This window comes from Hydra viridissima, unplaced genomic scaffold (genome assembly GCF_058129835.1).
Source record: "Hydra viridissima isolate aposymbiotic clone 2 unplaced genomic scaffold, HvirCarnegie_v1 scaffold_11, whole genome shotgun sequence".
NCBI lineage: Eukaryota > Metazoa > Cnidaria > Hydrozoa > Anthoathecata > Hydridae > Hydra > Hydra viridissima.
In genome coordinates this window covers 10,535,703-10,555,961 of record NW_028324310.1, presented here as the reverse complement: position 1 = coordinate 10,555,961, position 20,259 = coordinate 10,535,703, and the positions used below count along the sequence as shown (strand labels likewise).

Below are 20,259 nucleotides of genomic sequence, written 5' to 3'. Positions count from 1 at the left end.
GATGTTTTTCGGCTGAAATTTTCACGATAATTTTTAAAGTCTTTACTTCTTGCCTCTTGAGCTTCTTCAGACGTAAGTCCTACGGGTCACGTCCAAGTAGTTTGTGCACAGAGTGAGCCATGTAATACCTTGGATAAAGTTATACACACAGTCTAACAGTATCAAAATAATAATCCTTGAATTGAGAAGGCCTATTTAATATCTTAAATATAGTGTTACCATGATAATGTTTAATCTGATTGTAAGTGCAAATCTGATCAATAACAAGAGTTTCAGCTGATTGTTCATATTCTGCAAAAGAACGAAGTATTACCATCATCGCTTGTTCCAGAATCATCACTTCTGGGAAAATCAAGTCCTATTTTGTTCATAAAGTCAGTCTGACTCTTCTTCTAAACCGTAGATACCTTTTCTTTGTCTATCTAAGATCTTGCTTGCCACTTTCCTTTTTCTTTTTTTATGTGCAGTGCGCAAAATTCTCTCAAAAAATCAAATCCGGGCATGGAGAGACTGGAGAAACCTTATTTGAATTCTCTGTAAGTATATTCTTTATTGTAAATATCAAGACTGTTCATACTTTTTGGAGAAACACCACACATTGAATAACATCGGGATGAGTTGTTTATTCCAGATAATAAGTTTGGATCTTCTCATCAATAATTTTTAGTTTAACAATGCACTTCACATCAATCAGAGATCCTACGCACATCTAGTTCAATTATACTCAAGCCTTTTATCTCCTTACAAATGAGATAGAAGGCTTGAGTATACACACAGATTGCTTGGACTGCTTCTTGTATGCAGCTCTTAAGGGTCTGCGGTAGGCTGTTGATGATGGCTTCTGATGAGGGTTTGAATTGTTGGATCTACTTGGTCTTTAATACCCATTTTAGGAAAAATAGTATAAGTAAAAGTGATGTGGCCTGCGAAACTTCTTAAACCTAACAGGTTTTTATGATTTGTATATTAAAACCTTTCATATTCTATAACTTCAGAATTATTTGAAATTTTCTAGTTACGGTGGGCACTAAAGGATTAATAAAACATCTTTTTTTACAATTTTTTTTTTTGTGTTGAGTTTTCTTTTATATTTTATTTACCACCTTAAATGAGATATGATTTCTCAAAAAGCTGCTTCATAAACACGACTCAAAGAAACTCTATAAAAAACAAAGAAACGAGAATAGTCAAATTCGAGACTTTTTACTATTACGATTTTTCAAGGTGGAAAAAGTTAAGAGCACAGCACACAGCTATATTATTAAGTACACTTTTTTAAGACTCTTTAAAGAGTTTAATTTTTTATGTATTGTAATATTTGTTAAAGCTTTCAAATATATCGCATCATTATAAATTCAGAAAAAACAACCAGGAGAATCCATGAGATTCTAAAAAATTACACTAAGCATTACAATTATATCAGAAAACCTTCACGGAGAAAATGATTTCAAGTAATTTATTCAATCATCGTCATCACTTTCCATGGGATGATCTTCTATTTGAAGGTCGTCCATCATTTCTTCTAGACCAATTCTTGGAGCATCGTCTACATCACTTTCACTCTGCGAAACCTTAGTGCGATCTATTTTAAATTATAATAAAAGGTTTTATAAAAAGTGTTTTATAAAAGATTCTCTAGAAAACTTTCGACGCCCGTTTAAAGACGAACATATTATAGAAAAAAAATATTATTAAAGAATTATCGTAAAAATGTTTAACCTCTATATATGTTAAGTCCTACACGATATTCTTTGTCCTCTTCTAAATCTTCCAAAAACTCCTCATAATCTCTGTGATGAATTTAAGTTAAATGATAAAATCTCAACTACAAACTTTTTACTAAACAATACAAATAGAGAGACAAAATCGTGTAAGAAAAACAATTTTAATTTACTCATTGTTGTCTTCTTTATCCAAAGTTTCTTTAGGAAGTTCTTTGAGCTTCCAATTTCGCTTTTTATTTCTTTTTTTACGGTCACCATATACTTTTTTAACAAGAACCTGATTTGCAAAAAAGTCATTGTTAATACTACATTGTTCTAAACTCTTTCTCATCAACAGCCTCAATTTTTATTTAATTATCATCAGTCATAAAAACTTTAGATTTTCATAAAAATAATTCGAAAAAATCATAGAAAAAAGTCCTCTTACGACATCAGGAATACTATCTGCTTTCATGAGGTCAAGATTGGAATCACTTGCATTAGAGGTTGTGAAGTCAAACCTAAAAATACCCAATTCTTAATTGTATTTTAGCAGCATGGAAATGGAAGCATATAATGCTTGAAATCATGGGATGCAGAAACAACCTTTTATAACAATCCCTATGGTTAATTTCAATATAACACATTGTAATAATGTTTAAAGATAATATCTATAAAAATTTTTGATTAAAAAATAACTTTAGTTTAATCTTCTGCGTTATTTGGATTTCTTTAAGTATACACTGCAGGCCAAAAGTTTCCGGACACTTGGATTTTGTTTAATTTTTTAATTCAAACTCCCATAATTATTTCAATAAAATTCAAATATCATATTTATTTTTTAAAAGATACATATAGTTACTATTTAAGAAAAAAAAAGACAAAAAATGAAATAAAAAAGATACTAACAACACTTTTATTAGTAAACTGTCTTTACGTCAAAAAATAGCCCACGAGTTTTTATCACTTTTTTTGCGATCCGTGGCATCCTATTTATTAATTTATTTATTATTTCGGGTGTAATTGATAACCAGGATTCTTCTAATATTTGCCACGGGTGCTCTTTGGATGTTGGTCATTTTTGTCTGACCTTTCTGTCCTATTCTTCCCACAGTAACTCTATTGGGTTCAAATCTGGTGATTGGGCTGGCCAGGTCATGTTTTTGAGAACACCATTATCCTCTTGTTCCTTTATATAGATCTTACATAGTTTTGAGGTGTGTTTAGGGTTATTGTAATACCCTCAATTTTAACTAGGTCACCTACAGAAGAAAAACATCCCCATACCATAACTGACCCACCACCATGCTTGATTGTTGGCGCTTAACACTCTGCGATTATTTTTTCTTTTGTTGTTCTTCTGACGTAAATTCTACGCCTTTGCCCAAACAGATCAAATTTGGACTTGTTGGTCCATAGTACTTTTCCCCAGTCTTCTTTTGTCTAATTTTGGTGGTCTATAGCCCATTGTAACCTTTTCTTTTTGTTTCCAATCCGTAGCAACGATTTCCTGACCGCTATACGGCCAGAAAGTCCTGCTTGTCTAAGACGTTGTTTCGTAGTGGTAAATGAAATAGATTTTGAATGACTCCTATTAAAGCCTGAAGTTATTTCCGGGGCCGTAAGTCTTCGATATCTTTTACTCATCAATATTATACTATTATCTTCTGCTTTTGTTGTCTTCCGTGGTCTACCAGATCTTTTTTTGTCTTTAAAAATGCTTGTTTCTTTCCATCGTTTGATGGTAGCTTATGCAGTACTTCTGGCAACTTAATTTTTTGCAAATTTTACGAACTGAATAACTTTCTTTATTTAATGTAATTATTTCAGAACGTTTTGCAACCGTTAAAAAAGGTTTTTTACCCATATTTTAAATTAAATAGTCGAATTATAAAATTTTAAAATTTTTTTGAAGATTTTTTAATGCAATCGTCATTAATACCAAATGAAAACTAAACAAAACTAAATATTCTTAATCATTTTAGTCGGCTATCATTATATTATAAATATTTCCTTCATGTTTCAACAAATAAATAACTTTAACAAGACCAAACTCTTAAGAGTAATGAAATGCTATATATCAAGTTAAAATAAGCAATTAAAAAAAACAAACTTATTTATGTAAGTTTGAGGCCAGTAATACCTAATTACTGACCTCAAACTTACATAAACACTTAAAATTAGTAAGTTTAAGTATTATAAATTAATATTATTGATTAATTTAATGATACAGGATAGATTTTAGCTTTTTATATAAAAAATATCAAGTGTCTGGAAACTTTTGGGCTGCAGTGTACATTAGCAATGGTTAGTATTTCAATACAATAATATTGAAATGGGAATGAGAGAAAATGTGAATAGAAATTTTTAAAAGATAGAAGACAATGGGAATTTATATTATTGTTAAATATGAATGGGAGTTTTTGCAGCCTTGATGCAGCTCTAGAGAATATATTTACAAATTTATCTTCCCTTTCACTTTGGAATTTTTAACTGTCACCTATATGAACAAAACAAAAAGATATACCCAGCAACAGTATCTCCTGCAGAGAGCAAGTGCCCAAGATGTGTGCGACAGTGAAATTGGGCATCAGAACCAGATGAATCATTGTTTCTCATGAGATAAACATCAGCTTTACAATACTAATATAAAATAATTAAAAAAGAAAAAATTAGACATAAGCATATAAAAAAAAACCCATGTAAAAAAAGAAATATTTTTTAAACTGAACATTATCATTTTAAGGAATACTAAAAGATTACAGAAAAAGCTGAGTATTTTTATGTGTCTTGCAACTTTTTAGATAAAGTCTTTATCATTATTTTATTTTTAGATAAAGGTCTTTTAAAATAATTTAAAAGATTATTTGGATTAATTAACATAAAACATAATAGTAAAGCTTAAAACTTTTCTAACACTTCATGCATATTTTCACATCAGTTGAAATATGTAACTTAAGTAAAACTAAAGTTATAATTAAGTTAGATTTAGTCAACAAAAACAATAAAAAACTAAACTTATAGAATGAAACCATTTTTCGGTTATTGTTTTTAAGTTGTTATAATATTAGTAACCTTGGAGTTCATAGTTTCGCGATCTTTTTCTGTATCGAGAACAGTAAACTCTGAAAGCTGTTTTGTTGAGCTGAATGCAGTAAAAGGATCTCTCCAGTAAGCATTTGCCATCAACTCAGCAACTACAAATAACAAACACATACATTATTGCTTTTATAATTAATTTGTAACAAATAGTTTTAATTGCAAAAATTTAAGAGCTAATGAACTAAGAAAGGTGATTTTGTTCTATTATTTTCATAAAGATAGCCCTTTTGCAATAAAAATCTTATAATAAACATAATGACCTAGTATTATTTAATCTTGTATAAAAGTAGAAAACACTAATAAATATTAAATAAAAAAATATTTAATATATATTATTAAACATAATTAAACCAAAGACAATACCTTTTCCTGTGAATGGATCAACAAAATGTATGCTACTGGTAATTTTTGAACAAATAACTATCTGGCTGCAAGAACAAAAACAGCAGCAATGTAAAACGAAAAAAACTTATATGAAAAATTAAGACTGCATGATCTATTTACTATTTAATAGTTGTTATTAGGTTCATATAGAATGATTTAAAATTTTTTAAAATATAAAACAAACCATCCTATACTCCTTTCTCTTTCTCCTTTGAAAAAAGCCTAATGTAAATAAGATCTTACCTGATGTTGCTAAGTGATTTAGCAACTTTCTTTGGTAAACATAAAACATCATTCTAAGTGACAAATAAATCTTCACAATAATGAAGTTTTTTCCTTTTTATGTTATCAAAAATTAGACCAAAAAAAAAAACCTCATACCTTACAAATCGGTGCAATTTCAACTGAAAATGTACTTTTATAATTAAATGTATTATTCTGGATATCATGTGAAATGAGTCTTTCAGAAGTCTTAAATCTAAATATTAAAAATAGAAAATTATAAATTCACAATACCATCAACAAAAAAAAAAAAAAAAAAAAAAAAAAAAAAAAAGATAGTGTTCATTTGAAATAATAAACAATTAAGAAATCAGGAACCAACACCCTTAATTTAATGATAAGATAAAAGATTACCTACAAGGTACCACTGTCTGAAGGAAATCAAGCATGCGTTTGGCATGCTGTTTGTTGGCATAATAAAAGTCTAGTCCATCTAAATAACACTATCTATTTAAAGAAACTTTATGAAGAAAATGAAATCTAAGGTATTAGAAAAAAAAAAAAAAAAAAAAAAAAAAAAAAAAAAATTAAATAAAAGAACATTCATATTTTTAGGGCTACCATGCACTTGCTTAATGTTAAGGGAATTTGAGTGGATGTTATGCTTCATGATCAGTTGCTCCAAATAATAAAATGTCTTTTTATGTGAAACCTTTAAATAAACAAAAAATATTTTAACTGGAAAAAAATTTCCTCCAATTATATGAAGTTATCTTTGTTTAAAAAGGTACCTTTTGACGAATCTGTACAACAGCCTGCCAGAAATCTTTAGCTTCTCTTCGGTGGCAATCATCACACATTTGAGATTGGACAATATAATCTACAACAAAAGTTTGTTGCAGAATTGTTGAGCTAAGTACCTGGAAATTATAAGTAATATTTATTAGAGCAGTTGCTGTTTGAGCATGTTACAAAAATCTAAACAAACCCCAAATACAAAAATTAAGCAAGAATTAAAAACTATAAAAATGTACTGAATTCTCCATCATAAAAAAGATTCTCTTTTGCATATAAACTGCTAATTTGCTAAACCTTGCCTCTTTCTGAATGGTCAACTTGACCTTAATTCTTTTTGAATGAGGTTCTGTCCAAATGAAACCAGCATCAATTAAATGTGCCTAAATAATCATAATACTTATGTTTAAAAACATTAAATAAAGGTTAAAAAAAAAAAATCAAGCTAAACTCTCTCTTTATGAAAACAAACATTTGATTAGATACAAATAAAAATACTATGATCTCTCTAAAAACCATGCAGTGGACTAAAGAACATGCTTTTGTGACAATTTTGTCACAAATATACCATGACTGAAATCATAATATTTATTATAACTTAAAAAAAACTCATCTGCCACACAACTAGTACATTCTTGTTTAACCAGATACTGATGACAAAATTATTTAACAAGGCTGTAAACAGTCTCAATCACCTTGTTTAAACCTTTTAATTTTTTCAAACATAGTGCAAGTAGTTCTCTTGATTCCAACTGACATGATGTCCATGTACTTGGAGGATGGAAGTATCTAAGAATAAAAAAAAATGGTATATTTTCTCTTTTATTAAATTTTAATTTTTAAAAATGTTCCTCAGTTGTGTTCTCTATTCTACATTACCCAGACCTCCAGTTTATCAGAAAAGTTGTACTTTACCTTTCACAACCTTTACAAAACGGAAGAATGGCTTGCTTTTGAATCCCTTCAGTAATGTCTACTTGACTCCGAATGCAATTAATGCAAATGTTGGAGGGATTTGGTGGTGTAGGAGTACCACATTGACAGCAAAGACTAAAGTTAAAATAATTAACTTAACAAATACAATAAATGATACATATAACAAATCATGGATTAGTAAAAGAATATTTAGTAAAAATACTTTATCCTCAATGATGGTGTCAAGTTACAACCAAATATAATGCAAAATAAAGAGGGTAAAATAAATAAACACAAAAATATATTTAGATACAAATATATTCAGATGTAAATTAATAGATAATAATCCATATAACATTAACTGTTTCAACAAAGTGTTCTCTTTACAAATTTATTAACTCGACAGTTATATTTAACTATTGACATTTCAGTGAGTGTTTTTTATTGACAAATTAATGTGTAATCATTTAATTAGGGCTGAATTATATAAGTTCTTTTGAAAAAACTAAAACAATACTGACAAAAAAAATTTAATGTTTGACATAACATACAGTAATTAGTATAAGTGATTTTAATAATACCTTCAAATTAAATAAAATAGTAATATAGTAAGTTTGAGCAAAAGAAAATATGTGAGACATTTTATTTATCAAAACCTAAAACTAAAAATTCAAATATAATTTAACAATTAATTTAAACTTTAAAGTTTAAATAAATTGTTAAATTATATTTGAATTTTTAGAAATAATAAACTAAAAATTACTGGTAAATTATATTTGGTTTTTTAGAAATTATTAACTAGAAGTAATATAAATTTTAAAATATTAGTGGCATAAGAATATATGTAAATTATAAAAGTTTCATATTAAAATGTACTAACTGCATTACAAATGTCATATTTGAAATGAAATATTTTGCATTAAAATTAAGTGTTGTATCACTCCTGTTTAATCAATTTAAAGATGTTACAAAATTAAAAAGCCACTAACATAACTCAAATATAACTTCATGTTGATATAAATATATCAAAATGAAAGGATTATTTAACCTGTTATTTAGCCTTGATCTTAGAAAATAAATTACTATCATATATAAATATGATACAGTATTTTGACATTTTAAAATAGCTGAGAAGTTTTACAAAATTAAGATATTACTTTACAAATAAAAAAAAAAAAAATGCAAAGGAAGAACTCCTGCACAAATGAAGTATAAAGATGAGTTAACTCCTACATTTGAAAAGCTACTTAATATGGCACTTGTATGTATATAAGCTGGAATACCAGGTGCATTATGCCAGATATCTAGCAGATAATTAAATGAGACATTTTATGGGGGTCTGATTAAAAATATCTCTTTTTATTTTGAAGATATGCAAGTTTTTTCTTTAAATATTTCTTTTCTGTTATTCAAAAACTTGTCACCATTGATGTCACCATTGAATTCAGGGAATGAAGTAACCACTGTGTGGATTTTAGCTCATTTGGACCAATCCCCACAGAGTTGCCACACTTCATCTCCTTGTAGGGGGGTTGGAACTTGGTTTCAGCCATAAGCACCCTGAACAAAGAAGGTGATCACTTGAACATATAAGTAACAATTGAAGACACTGGAAAGTTAGTGTTCCGAAACTATAAAAAAGGAACTTTTCTGATGGTTAGGAAACAAAAGAAAATGTTATTGGAATCTAGTTTCATACAACCTCCAGCCTTAGTGAGGTTCATACAGGAACTTGTACATTAACAGAAAATTTATTACAAAAAAAAAATAAAAAAAAAATGTGAATTTGGCCTGCTACCATCATAGAATATGATGTTTTCAAATGCTGCTTTGGATCAACCAAACATTTTGCTTTTTAAGAGATTTAAAGAAAATGGTATTTAGTTAACAAAGAAGAACATTAATGCCTCTGTGACTTAAAAAATCATTTGAAACATTTGAAAGATGAAGAGTTCATATTTGCAAATAGGAATTTGAAACAAGTGGGAAATAACCAAAGAAAAATATCAATTCTAAAAACTACAGAAAGTTTTTAGAATTGATATTTTTTTGTTTCTCAATGATCCCTTCTAGGGACAAAATAAATGATTATTTTACCTTCTAGGGGCAAAATAAATGATTATTTTTGAAAAATTGGTCACTGGTTGTTTTTGATAATTCAGGGGTCGATTTTCCATCATTTCTTACCTATTATCCAAGTATCTGAGTTTCTCTTGAAGAATAAAAAAAAGTACCCCCAGAGTTTAAAGATTGAAAGTTGTTAATGACTGTGCTAAACATATTGTTACCTTAATAAGCCAATTTAATAAAATAGAGACAAAGAAAAACAAAAAAACCAAAACAATAGAGAAAATATTTATTGAATGTTATTTAACAGCATTAGGATAAATTTAAATCAGCAAAGAAATTATTGCCTATTCAAATGAATAAGGATTAAAAAATCAAACTTCAAAGATTAAGGAACTTATTCCTAGTTTACATAATACATAAAATGTATTATTTTATTTGTACACAATGCCGTCTAATGAGTGCATTACATTACAATGTTAACAGTTTTAAAGCTGTTATATTATATTAGTAAGTGTTATATTATGTTAAATTTAAGTTTTAGCAGCAATACTTGAAACAACCCTGAGTTAAGCATTTAATTCAAAAAAAAAAAAATGTTAAAATAAAAAATTCCACAAACCATACCAATCACTGGTAGCTTCAAAAGTTGTGAGCAACCTTTAAATATTTCTCAAACTAGCTGAAGTTTTTTGTTTATATTTGCCATCACTTGAATGATTTTAAATTTAACATTTCAAACATTTATTTTTTAGAAGCACCTAAATATATATCACTTTTTTTAATACTTAAGTTTAAAGTTTTTCATAATTTATTGAACATTCTACATTTTTATAATTACAAAAGTCTTTATGTTTAAAGTTTTCTTAAAAAAAAAAATAATAATAATAACAATAAAATTCATAAAAACTATTTGTGAAGTGGTGGTAAATTTACATTTGGAATTAAAGTCAAGAGAGGCAAAATATCTCTAGTAATAGTTGTTTCATTAATTCCAGGATTTGGCCACAAAACCAAAACTTCCAAGTACTTTAATTTGGAAAAAACTGGGCAAAGCTCAATTACAGCTTCTTTGCTAATATGACATCCTGAAATATCTAAATATGTAAGGCTATGACTGAACTTTTGAAGAAGTTCAACAAAGAGATTCATGCTTTTTGATATCATTTCATTTTGATCCAGTTTAAGTTTACGCAAATTTGAAATATTTTTGCAATGAACTAAAGTGCCTAAGGAATCATCACTAATGCAGCATCCTGTCAAAATTAGTGTCTTTAAACATTTTGTTTGAATTCCAAATTCTAATAAACTGTTTATACCACTTTTAAGGATATTTCCTGACAAATCTAAATAATGAAGGTTTTGCAGATTGGATAGAAGATCAGTTAAAGGATGAATTTCATTCGATGTAATATTGTTGTATGAAAAATTAAGCATCTCAAGGTTTGTAAAAACCTTTAACTCATGACAAACACTCTTTAGTCTAGACATTGGAGATCCAAGACAATTGAAACTCAAATCAACTCCAGTAAGATCATTTCTATTTGTCACTCGAAAAACTTTAATGATATCTGATGTAGAGATATAATCAAATCGAATTCGAGAAACAATAACAGAATATGAGAGGGTATTACACTTCTGCATTTCTAATAAATTCATGTACTTTCCAACATTCATATTATTGATAACAAATTCCATTATTATTCTCAGCAAATGACTGTGAATACTTGGGCTAAATGTTTGAAAGTTACATAAAGAAGGATTAGGCTGAACTGTAAAAAGTGATGTACAAGCATATGAAAGAGCATCTCCAAAGGATCGTGAAACTTTACGAGTGTCATGACTCAGGTACTTTTTAACTGACAAAACAGATTTGTTATCCAATATGGCATTTAAAATAGCATTTGTAGCTCGGTCAGACAATATTCCAAACTTTATATCTAAGAAATTAAATAGCTGTATACATCCAAACTGCCTTTTCTGTATAAGTGATGCTAGCAACAGAAGATCTTCATCTTTCAACCTGATACCAATATCACAAACAGAAAATGTTGCAAGTGGCCAGTGTTTGATTAAATTTGCAAATGCTAAGACTTTAGGGGGATCTTCTAAACAAGCGCGTACTAATGCAAACAAAACTTTTTTTGGCAGTAAATAACATTTCCAAACTATTTGATCCATGTTTCTTAAACTTGCATTAAGTGCTTGCTCATACAGAGTTTTCATAATTGCTTTTAATATATCATCTAAAAAAAATTTATTTTCAAGCTATAAAAATTTTCAACTTTTTTGTAGATATTATAGAGTCTATGTAAGGGTGTTTCAAAACCAGATGGTAAATTTGAAAAGTATGTGCATATATTCAGCTTAAATGATACCTTGTTTAAAATCACAAAAGTAGAACTTTTGTAAAAATTTGAAGTAGTTTAATCATAATTGAAGGTTGCTGAAATTGTTCACTTTTTATGCAGAAAAGTGCCTTATTTCTAGAAATCTTTAAGATTTCCTTAAGATTTTGTGCAAGCATTATGCTATTTATTAAGAGGCCAACGTGCAGCTAAAAAAAATAGAGCAACATATATATTAAAAAACGAAGAAAAAACTTAATAAAGCACCATATAAGCTATACATATAAGTTATACATACAAGCTTTACATACATATACATTATATATATATATATATATATATATATATATATATATATATATATATATATATATATATATATATATATGCGATATAAATAAATATACACAAAGTTGTATTAAAACGTTTTTCAGTTTAAAACACAAAACTATATCCATCAAACCAATATTAAAATACACGGGTAAGAAATGAGCGTAACTTTTTTTTTTAAAACTCACATGGTTTGCTGTGTTCCGCTCGAGGGTTGCTTAATGTACTCCATATTGTATATATTGAAGGTCAAATGAAAGCTCCGTTTACACCAAAATCTACGTAAAACCACGCATGCGTTTATTTGAATCATTTATTACAAAGTAGGGAATGTCCGGGTTCCGATAGGAACCGAACGAGTCCCGACCCAAAAAGGTATCGGACATCGAAAAGAGCCAAAAATAATTTTACCGGACTCCAATTACCTCAACGGGTATTACCCGATAACGCCGATAAAATCGTGTAGTCGAAAGTTTTTATCCCTGAACCAACTCCGATTATTTAAATTACTCGAAAGAATTTACTTTAAAGAGTTTACCGATTATTTAAATTACTCTTTCGAGTAATTTAAATAATCGGTAAATTATTTAAATTACTCTTTCGAGTAATTTAAAACCCGATTACCCGAACGGTTCCGTCGGGTATTTTGTGAAAAAGGTCTATTTTATTCAAAAATAATTGATATTTCTAAAAAAATTACCAAAGTAGAATATAACCATAACAATCGCAATAATTAAATTTTCACTTTTGGTAGTTAAACAAAATTTAATATATTTCCTTATGTTTTTCACGCCATCCGTTTGGCAAAATTATTCAAATGCTCGACTCTGATTGGTTGCTACAAAAAATCCAAGGTAAGCCAAAACCAGTAAAAGTGATCGTAAAGCATCATTGTGAGTCAGAATTGCTCCCTTTTCCTTTTCTTAAAATGATGTTAGAAAGGTTGTAATTTTGAAAATTCGAATTTAAAATCGGACGGGCGTAAAAGAAAAAAACATTTCAAAAATGTTTTCTAGCCAGTCAAGTGCTCTGTCATCACAAAGTCTAGGCGGTGTTGATACTGAAAACGAAGAAGGAAGTGAATGTGAAAAAGAAAATCAAACACTATCTTCAGATCCAGATGACCTGCCTCCTTATGAAAACAAAGCCTTCTTGCTGGATACTCAAGACATAAACGTGATGCATTGGGACTTACTGAAAGTTTTCAGAAGTTAATTCCGACACCAGGTTCGAGAAACTTGGGGAGATTTACAAATTCTTGAAGGAAGTTCGACAGATCAGTGAAAAATTGACCGCAGACAATGCCCCTACCATTCACCTTGTGATTCCATAACTCCACCATTTTCAGGGATTTGCCGATCATATGCCAAGTGCTCTGGGAAAGAAATTCGCTCTTCAATTCAATGCAGAAACCAGATCCGAAATCAGAATGTTTGGTTCCAGACAAGTTGTCTAACTGGTTGCCAACTACTTTGACTTATTTTAAAATGATTTTAGTCAAAAGTTGCAATGTAACTGGCTCTAGTCTACTTTTTTGCAAGTATCTAATCCGCCATTATAGGTGCCAATTGTCAAAAGTAACATCTAAGGTTGCTAATTATAATAAGTGGTACTAATGATCTGAAGTAATGCAATGTAAAGTTGCAAATAATTAAAAGAAATCAGAGGAAATAGTTACGAATAATTCCAAAAATGCAAACTAAAAATTGATTTAAGCATGAAAAGATCTGACTATCTGCCCTTAAAACCAGTCTTTTTGTCCATGAAAGTCTAACTTTTTAAATTTTCTTTTATATTTTTCAGACCAATGCATCAAGTTCTTGAAAGCCAAGCTCAAAAAAACAAAATCCAGTCTCCAGAATTTGGCCAAGGGTCCTGAAGAAGCTGTCAAAGAGATCTTGTTTGGCAAAAGTAGGGAAGAATACTCCGAGATTGAACCATTCCTCGTCGACGACAGCCTTCGGCACTCACAATATGGAAGCTTCTCTTTGAGCTTTATCCAGCCAAAGAAGGAGAAGAAGAGCGCGACTGGATTGAAAGGAGAATTTTTTGCCTATGAAAATGATGTTGAGGCAGTTTCTGCATGGAATGGAAAGCCAATGCAGTTCTGGGTGACAAAACGTCTATCTAATACTTTCCAAGGCTGCCTTTGCTATCCTGAGCATTCCTGCAAGTTCAGCACCCTCAGAGCGCTTGTTCAGCGCTGCCAGCTTGATAGTCACGAAGGGAAAAAACCGTATGGATCCTCTAAAAGCTGAAAAACTGCTCTTCATCAAGGGTAACTACTCTTAATTTGAGAGAAAAATGTTGCCCAAACTCTGCTCAGAAACCATAAGTTCTTCGTCAATTTCAAATGAAGACCCGAATGATGGCATCGAGAAAGCCCCTGTTGACACAATTAACATTGTGGATATGTATGACATTGAAGACAAGGAATTTGTCGAAAATGATTTTTTAAAACTTTGTTCAGAATTCTTCTAATTTATTTCTTTCTAAGAAAATCATGAAAACACTCTCCGAATCAGTACATCTCTAAACTTTAAATGTTTGTTTGTAATCAGTGTTAGATATAAATTCTAAAGTGAAATTGCTATACTTGCCAGTGTTTTATTTCTATGACGACTAAGGCAAATAGTGTGTTTAGAAAGTTAACTTTTGGTACCAAAGCTGTGTATATTTTCACATCATTTAACTTCTTTCATATACTCATGTTGTTTAATTAACTGTGGACTTTAATTAAATACTTCATTAATGAACTCCCAGCTAAAGTAATATAAATTTAGTACATTTTTTAAATTTTACATTTTACATTTCACATACTCTTCCAAAGATGCTAAAATTACCGTAAACAGTAGTTTGTAGCAAAAGTTTAGTTACTTTTAGCGAACTGAACTTGTTAGGGTTTTCGGGTAAAAAAAAAAGTTCAATACCCAAATGGGTACCCGATAGTTTATCGGTTTCGGTTCCTTAGCTGTCGGTGCTCAATAACCCGCTCGATGTTTCGGGTTATAGGGATATCGGGTATTTAACGGGTTGACCCGAAAATTCTTTTGAATTACCCGTTCGGCGGCCGAACGGAACCCGATTCCCTTTTACCAAGCATATAAATCTAAAAATACGATCGTTGTATTTCTTTGAGTATCAAGTTTTAAAAGAGTAAATCAGAGTCTTAGTTTGTTTCACTTTTGTGTTTAGTCCTGCTAAGAAACTAGATGGGGCGACACTCTGAGAAATTTCAGTAGATTAATACAAAGAATATATAAAAAACTTTAAGTTACTTAGTTTTTGCTGTTAACGTAAAATTAAGGAGTCGTGTATATAACAAAAACACTAAAACGCTACAGCAAAATTAATATGGTTTTGTATAAGTATGTGAACCCTTAATTTGGGTAAAAGCAGTAGATAAAGTGGGTCACTTATGGATGGGAAAGATAAAAGTTGTTTGATTATTATTCTAAAAGTGATATTATGTTGTCTAAGGTTTAAAGGAATGATAAATGGCTATAAAAAGATAGATTAAGTCATATCTTCATCCCACGTTGAAAACATGACTTAATCTATCTTTTTATAGTCAGTTCTCACAAAGAAACAACGCTTGATTATACAACCCTAATCTATAAGATTAATTTTCCTCGGACTGGCCGTCCGAAGGTTTTAGCGGTCAGTTATATCAGTAATCTTATCTAAATTTTTTAAGTCAATTATCTTAGTCAATACAAAAAACATTTGGTTTTCTCACAGTTTTTCTGTTTTAAGAAAAATAAATATTTTTTATTTTCTATGTAGGTATCATTAGAAAAGCTTTTCAATCATTTAAATAGCAAACCAATGTTTTGGTCTATAAAATAAAAACGGTACATGTAGCAATTAAACAATTATAATGAAAATTATTGATATTACATAGTAGAACACTTATCTAACCATAATTTTGAAAAAAGTAACCGAATATCAAAGTAATCGGTAACGTTTTGAGGTATAAGTAGCAAAAAACTAACAAAATTTAAACTAAAACTGCCACAAATCCTTAACCAGTAAACCAATCCGACTGAAATATTATCCAGAGTTTGGTGAGGCTATAGGCTATATATATAGGCTATACCAGAACAGTGATAAGCGTTTATAATAATAGATAACTGGCAAATTACTTTATTATTTTTGAAAATATCGATGCATATACCTGTCCATGAGAAACCTTATATCTTTCGATCATATTTCGGTCATCTTTCGGTTATCGTTTTATCTGTACTTCTATCAAACAAATAGGGAAGTGGAAGTCAGGATTATTTTACTAATAAAATATCGTTTCTAAAGAGTCTAGCAACAACTTTCTGCAGAAAATTTTTTATTTTCAAAGAGCTTTTTTAAAATGGAATTCATTAGGAATTTTTTTGCTGAATAGACTTACAAATAAATATTTTAAATAAAACTGAAAAACTGAAAATGTTTGAAAAGAAATGTTTAAAAAGATTGTTGAGTAGAAAAAAAGAATCAAAAAAAGAAAGTAAAAAAGATAATTGTATATTAATTTTCACTTTTTAAAATACGTCACGTGAAAGTAAACATTATTAATAAACATTACATATAAACATAATATTTTTATAAAACATAATATTTTGAAAGTCTACCGAACAAAAAATTAGCGATTTTCTAAAATATCAAACACAATAAACATAAAAAAAATTAAGATAAATCTCAAATGGAAAAAATTTCGTAGAAAAATGTTTAAGCATTCATTTAAAAAGAATTCACCATTTATGTTTTTGTTTACAAGATGGTATAGCTAAACAAATTCTCAATTACCTTTTTAACGTTTTGCGCTGCAGGCATCATTTAATGTATACACATACTTTTCAAACTTAAAAACCAAAGACCAAAAAACAAAGTATTTCATGTTAAGTTTTATAAGCGAGTGTTTTGTAATAAAATCTACAGGTTAAAATTTCAACACAAACGTCTAAAGTTGGTGACTCGTGAACTTCCAAAAGATAAAGCACCTGCTGGATTGTAAAGGCAAAATACTTGTACTAAAGTTAATCAAGTTAAAGATGATAGTTATATATTTCTGTGTTATGTCAATTTCGCTATATAGCTTTAAAAATGGCGAAATTGACATAACACAGAAATATAACTATCATCCTTTACTTGTTTTGAAAATTTAACTTAATCTATCTTTTTACAGCCAGCTGTTATTTGTTTAGACCCAATACAACAAAAGATCATGCATTAGTGACCCACTCAATCTACTTCTAAATTTTGGCTAAATTAAGGGTTGCGGCTAATTTTGGCTAATTTAAGTGTTCATACAATAATTAAGTGTTCATACATAAATAAAGCTAAATTAAGTTGAGACCCAAGATCCACATTACAGATCAGACAGATCCACATTACAGATCAGACAGATCCACATTAACTTTATTGTAGTTTTTCTTTGTGCTTTTGTTATACGCGTGATCCCTTCATTTTGCCTTGACAAATATTTTGAAATATTAATTGATTAAAAGATTTAAAATTTCTTCCTATTAAAGTAATAACAATACTCCGTGAGTAATCGCCATCTAGTTACTTAGCGGATCTTAACACAAAATTGAAACAAACTAAGACTCTGATTTACTCTTTTAAAGCTTGATGCTTAAAGAAATACTTCGTTCATTTTTTTTTTTTGGCCAACTTCTTCTAGAAAATATTCAAATTGTGAAATGTTGTCAGAAACAAAGAAGATGTTAGGATTTAAATATGCGCATATTGCGTAAAATAACAATAATTTTATTTTTGCTGAAAGCTTTTTTTCCATATTAGGAAATCTTTCCCACTAGAATTCAGTAGTTGCTATTTTTCTACTGTTCTAGAAGATTTGCTTAAGTGGAAAGTGAACCTCTGAAAGAATATCATTAGTATGATCTGTTTTCATTTGAATGATATGTTTTCAGAGTTTCTCTGAAAACATATCATTCAAATAAAAACAGATCATACAAATCATACAAGAAGTTTGTGCTCTCCCATTTTTAGTCCAGGGCTGCAGGGGATAACTGAGAACGAATCCTTTTTTCAGATGATAAACTGTTTATAATTCAGCAAAGCTACAATCCTCAAAGTGATAGAGGTTGATCTCAAGTGCCCTTCGGAAGATGCAAGACAGGTTAAACGCCGCCAAATTCCATATTCGCTCATGGTTTGGGCTTGAAATCTCACTTTTTTTTCAATGAAGGGGTTTCAAATTGAATCAAATGAACTATCAAAAGCTTTTAAAAGAGCGGATCCTTTCTTGGGCTCCAAATGCACTTCAGTGTTAATCACTGGATCTTTCAGAAAAATTCTGCACCTACTCACAGAGCCCGGGGAACTGTTGTTCTAAACCCCATGAAAACTTGGAATCTTTAAATCATTCTTTGTTGCTTTAGCCTAGAACCCTTACTTTCTGTAAACGCTGTGCATCAGTGAGGAGTTTGTGGATGTATTAAACTTTAATTTTTTGGTTTGTTTTACTTTCACTGATGCTTTTTTCTGTTGAAAAATGTTAAAAAAGTCAGTCTCCGTTATTTCTTATCAACCTATATATATATAACCTTTTTTGATATTGTCATTTCTCTTGATTTTTTAAACTGGAAAATGTACTCTCTATAAAATAATATAGCATTTTGATCTTGAAGAATTCTAGATAAAAGTATTATTTTTTTTTATATTTTCGGAAAGCTTACAAGCTATTCATTTAAGTTGACTGATATTGCCATTGGCTAAGTTACCGATGTATTAAAGAGTAATATGCAAACAGATGTTATATGAATCTATGATATAAGTGTGAATATATAAGAAAAATAAAAAGTTTGCAGTTAAAATTGGATGAAAATGTCTATGATGGTGTAGGGTTAATTATATCTTAATTGGAGAGGTGGGCACTTCCGTAAAAGTTCCGATATTCCCATATTCCGCTAGTATCGGACTAAGAAAAAATATCGGACTATCGGAATATTGGACTAATATATGTATCAGACTTCGACTATCGCACGGGCAATATTAGATATCCGCTATTCCGATAACTATCGGACTAAGCAAAAAAAGTCGGAATATCGGACTAAAAAAATAACCATCGGATTTCGACTATCGGATTTTTATATATGAAATAAATTATTTTTTTGAACAAGTGCAGATTCAAATTTATGATCACGCATATATCCTCTGTTCCAATAACTACTCCTGTTTTGTTTTTGACTGTTCATCCTCCCGTTTTCAACTGGGTTCACGTCATTCTCTATTTCAACTGCTGCAACAAGCCAATGTGTCCATCAGCACTGTTAGATTGTTATTTCAATAGCTCCATAAGATACATTTTGGGTGAAACTTTATCCTCCTTACCCTCAGAATCCCAAAATACATTGACCTTAGTTACTAGTTGCGCTACGAAAAGGCTGTATAATATAGACTTATTACAGTAAATTCTTGAAACGAAATACTTCCTCTCAATAAACCCTTGCAACCAAAACCGGTTTTATTGACCCCCAGTTTCAGTTTTGCAACTGAGCAATATTTTTTAAATATTAATAAATCATTAATTACTTAAAAACAATCAATGATATATTTTAAACTTTTTAAAAAAACTTCTGTAAAAAATTATAACTAGATATCATACCAAGCTGAAATGGACAAATAGTTAACACTTGCGTTAAGTCGGCCATCTAGTGCTATAAGCCACAGTGATCAGTTAAACCGGCCTATTAGTAAAATGAGCTAGAGGAGTGATGAAGAGGAGATGATAATGCTCGAAACCTCCAGCCAGGGAGATGAACAGCTTTCCCCATCAAGAGAGACAGCCAGCTTGCCACATCAAGAGAGACAGCCAGCTTGCCACAGGCAACATAGTCAGCTTGTGCAAGTTTCCTGGGGCAAGCTGGAAAAAAAAAATCAAAAAAAGGTTTAGGATTTCTTTTTTAAGATATCGGACTATCGGATGATCGATTATAGAACGGGCAAATTAGGAAAACTATCGGACTATCGATAGAGAATTAGGAACTCAAACTATTGGACTATCGGATATCGGACTCAAAAAAAAAAGGTGATGCCCAGCTCCGCTTATTTGTAAAATATATTCAAAAGTGTTGATTTTGGTACGAAAGCGAATACACTCACAAGCGTGTATGCATGTTTCATTAGAACACACATACGGTTTGTAAGATTAATATCGTTGTAGTATTTAAACGCAAATCTAAGTGATTAAGTACCATTGCATATATAATTTATCCTATATTTCAAATGCAAAATAGAAATATAAAACATTCATGCAATTAAACTGCAGGTTTTTTTATACTTTTTGATGTATTCATTTTTAGGTTATGTTTACAACAAAATAACTTCTTTAAATAAAAATGGGGATTTTTTCCGAAGATTACTTTTACTGATTA

The 20,259-nt window shown here is 29.7% G+C and overlaps 2 protein-coding genes across 2 annotated transcripts; both read right to left on the bottom strand.

Moving 5' to 3' along the window:
- Positions 1-1,377: 1,377 nt before the first annotated feature.
- Positions 1,378-12,152, bottom strand: LOC145191565 (60S ribosomal export protein NMD3-like). Its single transcript, XM_090066675.1, has 16 exons — positions 12,055-12,152; positions 7,122-7,256; positions 6,902-6,995; positions 6,509-6,589; positions 6,203-6,331; positions 6,033-6,123; positions 5,826-5,904; positions 5,571-5,667; positions 5,433-5,485; positions 5,169-5,233; positions 4,779-4,900; positions 4,231-4,346; positions 2,152-2,224; positions 1,895-2,001; positions 1,720-1,790; positions 1,378-1,582 (listed from the first exon to the last, which is right to left on the bottom strand). Exons 1-16 carry the CDS (start codon positions 12,096-12,098, stop codon positions 1,461-1,463), a joined length of 1,479 nt encoding a protein of 492 aa, XP_089922801.1. The 5' UTR covers positions 12,099-12,152; the 3' UTR covers positions 1,378-1,460.
- LOC145191415 (uncharacterized) lies at positions 9,975-11,690 on the bottom strand. Its single transcript, XM_090066676.1, has 2 exons — positions 11,567-11,690; positions 9,975-11,434 (listed from the first exon to the last, which is right to left on the bottom strand). The coding sequence occupies exon 2, from the start codon at positions 11,412-11,414 to the stop codon at positions 10,098-10,100; it is 1,317 nt and encodes a 438-aa protein (XP_089922802.1). The 5' UTR covers positions 11,415-11,434; positions 11,567-11,690; the 3' UTR covers positions 9,975-10,097.
- Positions 12,153-20,259: the final 8,107 nt, after the last annotated feature.